The sequence below is a fragment of the Sinocyclocheilus rhinocerous genome, unplaced genomic scaffold (assembly GCF_001515625.1).
Source record: "Sinocyclocheilus rhinocerous isolate Xijiao unplaced genomic scaffold, SAMN03320098_v1.1 scaffold1472, whole genome shotgun sequence".
NCBI classification, from domain to species: Eukaryota; Metazoa; Chordata; class Actinopteri; order Cypriniformes; family Cyprinidae; genus Sinocyclocheilus; species Sinocyclocheilus rhinocerous.
Window position 1 is genome coordinate 19,833 of NW_015656002.1, and position 8,485 is coordinate 28,317.

The 8,485-nt window shown below is 34.5% G+C and overlaps 2 protein-coding genes across 2 annotated transcripts; both read left to right on the forward strand.

Annotated features, from left to right (window-relative positions):
* The first annotated feature begins 534 nt into the window (after positions 1–534).
* LOC107719170 (lymphocyte antigen 6B-like) lies at positions 535–1,916 on the forward strand. Its single transcript, XM_016526541.1, has 5 exons — positions 535–561; positions 680–741; positions 836–949; positions 1,299–1,424; positions 1,693–1,916. The coding sequence occupies exons 2-5, from the start codon at positions 693–695 to the stop codon at positions 1,758–1,760; spliced, it is 357 nt and encodes a 118-aa protein (XP_016382027.1). The 5' UTR covers positions 535–561; positions 680–692; the 3' UTR covers positions 1,761–1,916.
* Positions 1,917–4,534: 2,618 nt separating this feature from the next.
* Positions 4,535–7,849, forward strand: LOC107719171 (urokinase plasminogen activator surface receptor-like). The gene is made up of 6 exons (XM_016526542.1): positions 4,535–4,583; positions 4,668–4,787; positions 5,031–5,162; positions 5,490–5,600; positions 5,745–5,896; positions 7,679–7,849. The coding sequence occupies exons 1-6, from the start codon at positions 4,535–4,537 to the stop codon at positions 7,715–7,717; spliced, it is 603 nt and encodes a 200-aa protein (XP_016382028.1). The 3' UTR covers positions 7,718–7,849.
* Positions 7,850–8,485: the final 636 nt, after the last annotated feature.

Genomic DNA, 8,485 nt, shown 5'->3' on the forward strand with positions numbered 1-8,485 from the left:
AGAAAGAAAGTCAAACATTTGAACATGGTTTGGAACATGAGAAAATAACAACACAACTGTCATTTTTGGGTGAAATGTCCCTTTAAAATTGTTTAAGTACTTTTATATTCCATGTGATTCCTTATTATACATTCCTTTATCATTAACTTCCAAGTAAATTACATACACTGTGAAAATAAATCCATACAAATGAGGTACAATCATATGAAGGAATTTTCTGTATTGGTTTCATCTGTATTTTGAATTTTGCACTTCATTGCGTTGTTTTAGGGCAGGGCTGTCCACACTCGGTCCTGGAGGGCCGGTGTCCTGCAGAGTTTAGCTCCAACCCCAATTAAACACACCTGAACCAGCTAATCAAGCTCTTACTAGGCATACTAGAAACTTCCAGGCAGGTGTGTTGAGGCAAGTTGGAGCTAAACTCTGCAGGACACCGGCCCTCCAGGACCGGGTTTGGAGACCCCTGTTTTAGGGTTTACAAAAATGTTCGTAAAATTAATGGATAATGTCCTGGCAGAAAAGAAAACCACCACTACATATTCTGTTTTGTTTTTTAACAGTGTAAGTTGATGTTTCTGATTCCAGAAATGTGTTAAACTTCTGTTAATTTTCTCATAAAGACCCTCCCCTTTGATGAGCTATAAAATTAGTGCTGAAACAGACACGTTATTCCATTCAGCTCCTGATCAAAGATGGATCTGCAAATCTCAGTTTTTCTTCTGTTCGTTCTTTTCACTGCAGGTACAAAGACAAATAGTGTTTGTAATGTTATTGAGTACAAATACAGATAATAGATGTCTCTCTCTCTCTGTCTCTCTCTGTTTTATTACTAAAGGACACTCTCTCAGATGTTATGAGTGTCTGCCGGGTTCTTGTGCGGATCAAAATGTGACAACATGTCCCAGTGGATTTTCCAAGTGCATGAGTTCAACAACAGTGACACAAGCTGGTAAGTCCAATATGATTTATTAAAATTTGCTGTTATATGTTTGACTGATGAAGATGCTGCTATAATTTACTGGTGCTGAAACGATGGAACTGTAACTTCTCATATAACCGCTAATTTCTGCTAGGTAAGTAAAAGTAAATAAATAGAGTAACAAGTGCATAATAAGTGCAGTAAACAGTAAAACTATTTGTGCTACAAACCAGAGTGTTTATGATTATAACAATACATTAAAATAATATGATAAGAAATACCAGTATGAAATATCAAGTAGTATAACTAATCTGGATAGAACTGCAAATGTTGGAATTGTTTCATTATTCTATTATACAGAGGTTTGTCTTTTTTGCAGGTCCCATTAAGGTGTCCATCAAAATTAAACTGTGTGTTCCTACATGTGAAGCTGGGACCCAACAGCTCCCGACTGGAGGGACAATAACTACCCAGTGCTGTGACACTGACCTCTGCAATGCAGCAGGTATTGTCCTTTACATGATCGATTTCCCCACAGTGACTTAAAATGAGGAAATAATACAAACAATAACACGACAAACACAAGTGATTGTTTAAAGGAACATAATATCAAATTTAAGCAGTCCTGAATAGTGTGCAAAGCTTGAGTGGCAGGATTGCTTATGAATTAGTCAAGTACTTTCAGAGAGTTTTAATTACAAAGCAATTTTTAATTACTATTATTATTATTAGTAGCATTAATTAACATTACATTTTCGTATTCTCTTGATCAGATGGCGTGTATAAGGGGAGCTTCCTCCTGCTGTTGTCTCCTCTGCTCTTCTACTTCTTGTTTCAGTGAGTCCAGCTGCAGCAGAAACTGAACGTCACACACATTTCTAGCCATATTTTACTGAATAAAGTGTACATGTTGTTCTGCTGTTCTTTAGGATGATGATTTGGGGGATGGAAATCTGTATTTTACTAAACATATTAAACAAAATAGTGCCTCAGTTAGTGTAACACACAAATAATTATTAAAAAGAAAAAAAAAATGAATATATGATAATGAGTTTGCAATATCTGCAGTAATTTTGTGGAGTAATAATATTTGCAGTTAAGACTATATATTTCCTTTATATTTTTTCTTCCCCTTCCTTTTCATATATATTTCAATATGTACTTTCCTATACAAATAAAATGAAAAGTTATAATGGAATGCAATAAAGATAAAAAAAAAACAAAAAAACAGTGTGCTAAAAACATCTTTCTCAGTTATTTTCCTTAATTTACTTTCATTTCTTTTGGTTGTTCAAGGTCTGCTAGGTTTAAAGGTGCAGTAAGTGATTTCTGAGAAACACTGCTTATATTTGACATCAACACACCGCTCACTTTATTGCTCCGTCAAGGCTAACTCTCCAATCTGTCATGTTTCTATAGCTGATATTACAACATCATATCTTGGTTCTGTAAAAAAAAAAAAAAAGGCAAAACTATTATTACTCCCGTATTGAGCAAAAACAAAGCAACCTCAATATCTGTCTTCAGGCCTTCCTGCTCTCGAACAGTAATTTATCTTAACGTTGAAGTACACTATTGTTGTAAATGTGTGAGACTTCCAATTCAGTAGCCACTATACTGTATGTAAATAACTAGAATAACAACATGTAGGAAATGGTCAAACTATTTGCACTACAAACCAGTGTGTTTATGATTATGACAATAAATTATAATAAAATTTACTTATCTGAACTTTTCCTGTGCATATGCGCATTTCAGTAATAAAATTTTGAATTTTACATGTTATAATCAGCTACATAAACCTGCCACATAAACTGTATTATTAATTTCAGATGAGAAAGCTTCTTTTGTTAAAGCTTTTTCAATGCAAACATGGACTTCTAAATGTGTTTGGCTGTGATATTGTTACAGAAGGAGACTCACACAGACGGTTAGAAAAATACAAATAATGTTTATTTTCAGCAAGGGGTGCGAATGGATAGGGCAGGTGAGTAGATGCACTTAGGGTAATGGTCCTTAAGGGAGATGAGCAGAGTAATTCCGTATATGGTCCTCCAGGAGATCGTGGAAGGGAGACAGAGGACAGCACACACCTCAGTGGCTGAGTATACGGGGAATCCACGGAGCAGATGACAGGAACGGACTTGGGAATGGATCACAGGAGAACACACTGGAAGTAACACAGGCAGGTAAAGTCTTTCAATGTATCGTGTAAGGATATCAGAGAGAGAGCGTTCACTTCAAATAAACGAGATCAGACACTGGAGTGATGTGAGGTGTGTGCTTTTGTATGGGAGCTGAGGGTGATTGTTGATTTGTGACAGGTGCGTGTGATTAGTACTCAGGTGATGGTGTTCGCTGTGATTGGGAGGTGGTTGAGCCTGGCCAATCTGTGACAGATATCTGTCAGGTTATGTGTTGAGATGAATTGTCAGTTTGTACCCCATCACAACATTCCCTCAAACATCAGTCTGTCACTATGCAAAATCACATGCAAGAAGACAAAAGGTTGATTGAGGTATAACAACATTTAAAACAAAATATTATACTGTATGTTAGATCAAATTATAATACTTACAATTTTGATTAAATGCTTTAATATTTTAAGAGCTTATTATTAAATAAATTGATTCATTGTTTGCTTAGTTGTTTATTTTCATTAGGCCTGTACTGAAATATTGCTTAAAATAATACACAGATATATCAAAACCATATTTTTGCTTGTTTAAAACAAACCTACTAATTTAATTTCATTAACATATACCTCAGACAATTTTTTCGCGTAATTTCTTTGCTTATGTTAGCCCACTTTTTGTTCTTTAATTTGATTATCTTGGTATTATCTGTTATTTGCTATATTATATATTAGTACTCTTCGATTTTTATGTTAAAATCTTTAAATGCATAAATACATACATACAAACATGCATAAAGAGTGATAGTAACGCAATCTGATGGGTTCTAGGTCATTAAAGCTTCTAACATCTGATCCTTCATGATTTCAGAGAAAAGGAAACTATGGTTCTGTTTAAACACAATGTTTCATGTCCCACCCAGTGTGTGTGGGTGGGTGTCATAAAACCTTTAATGTTCTACAACAATATAGTATATTAAATTGAAAAGATCATACAAACTAGTATTGGTTCAAGTAACCGGATGTAGATACTGAATGTAGATAATACAGCATTTATAGGTAAACAAAGTATGCCGTTCTTTCTTCTGCAGAACACAAGAAGATATTTAAAGGCTTTTGGGGCCTAAACAACACTGAACCCCAATGGTTTTAATTTTATGGACAAACACACACACAGACAAACACAGAGACATTTTTCATATATCTTATTTTGTGTTCCACTGAAGAAAGTAAGTCAAACAGGTTTGGAATGACATGAATAAATGATGACAGAATTATCATTTTGGGGTGAACTATCCCATTAAAATGGTTTAGTAGACTAATTCCTTATCAAACATCCCGTTATCGTAAATTACGTAAGCTGCTGATTCCAGAAATGTGTAAACTTCTGTTAAACTTTCATTTGCTCATAAAGACCCACACCTTCTTATCAAGCTATAAAATGAGCACTGAAACAGACGTTGTTCAGTCACCTCCTGATCATGGATCTGCAAACCTCAGTTTTTCTTCTGTTCGTTCTCTTCACTGCAGGTACAAAGACAAATAGTGTTTGTAATGTTATTGAGTACAAATACAGATAATAGATGTCTGTCTCTCTCTGTTTTATTATTAAAGGACACTCTTTGAGCTGTTATGAGTGTATTAGTCTGACGGGTTCCTGTGCGGATCAACAGGAAAAACCATGTCCCAGTGGAACTTCCAAGTGCATGAGTATAACATCAGTGTCACAAGTTGGTAAGTCCAATATGATGGATTGAAATGTAACTTGTCACAGAACTGCTATCTCATTTTTCTGGAGGAATTTACAAATTCAAACACAAAATATTATATAGAGATTTCTGACATTTCATTTGTTTTCTCTCAGATACAATTTGTAAAAAACAGTTTGAAATTAGAAAAATTATAAATGTCGACATATTTATAAATCAATTTTCCATCAAAATAATGTGTTTTTTCCTGAATCATTCATTATTTTAGGTGACATCAGTATTAATGAGAAGATGAAAGGTTGTGCTGCTGACTGTGCAAGTGGGTCCATGAACCTCGGCATTGTAAGGACATCTTCAGTGTGCTGTAACACAGACCGGTGTAACGTCCAAGACGCTCCAGGTATTGTGTGATTTATTGACCATATGCAAATGATTAACTTTAAAGTCAACACTAATTTTACTTCCAAAGGACACACTGTAAAAAAATTATTGCTGCGATTAGTTATCACAAAATAACATTCAACATTATAATAAGTAATAATGTGTTGTTTCAACTTTAAAAAGTAAGAATTTCAGTAACATTTTTTACAGTACAGAAAATAAAATGCAAGGTGCAGCTTGTCAGTTATAAACTGATTGAATGGAGCCGCTAACAGAGTGTTGTTTCATTAGATATCATATTTTGTACGGACAATAAAATAAAAGAATACTTGTTTTCCTCCTGTAGATCCCAGTACTAATGCCCCTAATGGAAAGAAATGTTATTACTGTGATGGGAAGAGCTGCTCAAACACAGTGAGCTGTTCAGGGAGTGAAGACCGCTGCATTACAGCAACAGGTGAGAATCTGCTAAAGGAAGAAGAAAGAAGATTAATGTTCTCATTGTTGTTGTTTTTAATCTCTCTTATGTTTAAACATTTAATACATATCATATATACCAGTAAAGCTTAGACTCAACCTGTGTTTTCTTTCTTTTCATCAGAGAGTTTCGAAGGCCAGTCAGTGGTTGTAAAAGGCTGTGTCTCTAAATCTTTGTGTGGTACCACAACATCGGTTAGAGCTGTCCGGAGCGAATCGTGCTGTGAGGGGAACCTGTGTAACGGTGCTCAGAGTGTCACTCAGAGCTTCCTGTTCCTCTGCTGTTCTCTGATACATGAAAGAGATTTTACTTTTCACACTCATTGTAGTTGCCACATATTATCAATCCAATATCCAGTTAGGTCACATTGTACCTATTTTAATCATTTCATGTTTTAGGTAGTTGCAACAATATATTTAAGTTAAAATAATATAAACTAATCTTGGCTTGATTTATTCAATAAATTCCCCTCATCACCAAGTCGACTGATCTTAGGCATTTTTATGTAAACTTGCATTTGACTGTCAGGTGCAAAGGTTTATATAGTAAAGATGTACAATGAAATCCTTTGTCAAGCCCTACCCTGATTTGACCTGAGCAAAGCCCTTTAGCAGCTATACTTCAAACAGCTGAAAAACAAATGTGACCTTAAGATATTTAGAAATAGGGAGGTTAGGAATGCTGAACATGAGTTTGTGGTTAAAGAGATAGTTCAAGAATACAGAAAGCCGATCCACAGCGCGAAGTTGAAGTATTTCCTCAGCGATCAGCACGGATCAGCTCCAGGCATGACGAAGCGATATCGTCCTCTTTTGGAAGGCCAAACAAAGTAGTTTCGCTTTCACAACGAAGCACACAGCGCCTTCACGACATGGCGGTGGCAACAATACTACAGCGAGAATAAAAGTTACGCCTTCTTTCTTTGCGTGAACATTTGAGCGGCGTTATGCAAATCTTCCCACATAGTGACGTAGACATGTGGGAGTGTGTTAGAACGAGCCGTTTTAGGTAGGTGTGGATGACTCTTAACTTTTATAAAGAATATCTCTTTGGATTTGAGACTTTAGTCTTTGCAACTTTACAGATCTTCTTTATGCACCAAGAGCTTGTAACACTCCAAAGAGAAAGGAAAAATTGAAATCGCATCATATGACCCCTTTAAAAAAAATGAACTTCTTTAAACCTGACAGCATCTTATAATCAGTAAAGACATCCGTCAGAATATACATAGATGAAAAATTAGGGAAAAAACAAGATTACTACTCGAACTGTCTCTTTTCTGCATGTTATAAGGGAAACGAATGAGCATGTCCCTCAGAGTTCTTTTGGAGGGCGCAACTTAACGTTACATTTGATATTGCTGACATAAGCTTGGTTCAGATGAAGTTCTGAAGGTAACGTTACAAACTCTTCTTTCAGTTTTCTGAAGTAGTCATTCAAGTGCCTCACCAGAACCCATTGTAATGCTGCGTGAATATACGGTCATAAGTATATTGCATACGTACAAAACTATAGGTTTTTGAATAACAGTAATAATAGCTTAGCTATATATGTATAAATAGCCATACAATAAGGATAGACACAAATGTGTTAAATTTCCTTTTATTTTGTTATAATTCTGTGTTGTGTAATTTAAAAGCCTCGTCTGGATGGTAAAGTTGGGCTTTGGTAATTAAAAAAAACTTGTTAATACATTTGACTTTCTCTGTAAAGATTTATTTATATATTTATGTTTATTATTTTACAGTGTTTTAACGTGTTTCTGTATTTTTCATGTTTATGATATTTTGGAATGACTGAAGATCAGCGCAGAATTCAATAATCTTGTGGATGGACCACAGCAAGTCCTTTTGCAGTCAGTTCCATCAAAATGATATGCAGACATAATGGAAATGACATTCACATTGTAGAGCTTGGACAAAGTTGTAAGTAAATTTATTTACTTTATAAATGCACATTTGTTGGAGTCTGTAAGCTTTACGAATGTAAGGCACATTTTAATGCTTCCCTTTGTTTTTATTAACGGTGCTCAGAGTGTCACTCAGAGCTTCCTGTTCCTCTGCTGTTCTCTGCTCTCCTTCATCCTGCTGCACTGAATCCAGCAGCTCTTCACTTTCTACAATGTGACACACTGTATTGAATATACAGCTGATATTTTCCATGTACTATGCATTTTTGGTGTCCTAATCTGATTTTTTTGCTGTGACATTCTGATGTGACATTTATGAAATAAAATATTAAATCAGCTTTTCCTGGGGTCATATTTAATAAAGCTTGCCATGCTGCAAAGACAACCAAATGATATACAGCAACAACTAAAAGATTTTCTTTCTTTAAAAATGATTAAACCATTATTGTGTTCAGAAGAAACATGAAAGATAATTATTTAATTATTCAAAGAAATAGTTTGTATTACAATATTTGCATTTCAACTATCAGGAATTTTTCTTTTCACAGTTACAGATACAAAGTGTAACTGTAATACATCATATGATAAAGGACAAGTGCTGGGTTGATCACAATTCGATTCGATTCTTGAACTGCTTTTTTTTTTTCTTAAGGATAAAAACTGTCTTTCAGCTAATGCTGTAAACTTGGAACCCTCATTACACATTACTACTTACATTACTATAGTAGGTCTTTTTACGGTTAAAATTAACTGTATAATCACAAACTGTCAAATTCAATCGTTTTTTGTTTTTAGATAAAATAATCAACATCTGCATAATTTTGCACTTTTCTAACATTGTCATTTAAATTTCTCTCAGTGCATATGCCAAAATTCTGTCCTGTGGCTTTTATCCCAAAAAAAATAAAATAATAAAAATAAATAAAATATATATATATATATATATATATATATA

Excerpts from the sequence above, each read along its gene's own strand:
- LOC107719170 (XM_016526541.1), top strand. The coding sequence starts at position 693 with ATGGATCTGCAAATCTCAGTTTTTCTTCTGTTCGTTCTTTTCACTGCA. Across the intron at positions 742-835 it reads GTTCGTTCTTTTCACTGCAG|GACACTCTCTCAGATGTTAT; the intron begins GTACAAAGACAA and ends TTATTACTAAAG. Across the intron at positions 950-1,298 it reads AACAACAGTGACACAAGCTG|GTCCCATTAAGGTGTCCATC; the intron begins GTAAGTCCAATA and ends TCTTTTTTGCAG.
- LOC107719171 (XM_016526542.1), top strand. The coding sequence starts at position 4,535 with ATGGATCTGCAAACCTCAGTTTTTCTTCTGTTCGTTCTCTTCACTGCA. Across the intron at positions 4,788-5,030 it reads AACATCAGTGTCACAAGTTG|GTGACATCAGTATTAATGAG; the intron begins GTAAGTCCAATA and ends TCATTATTTTAG. Across the intron at positions 5,897-7,678 it reads TCACTCAGAGCTTCCTGTTC|CTCTGCTGTTCTCTGCTCTC; the intron begins CTCTGCTGTTCT and ends AGCTTCCTGTTC.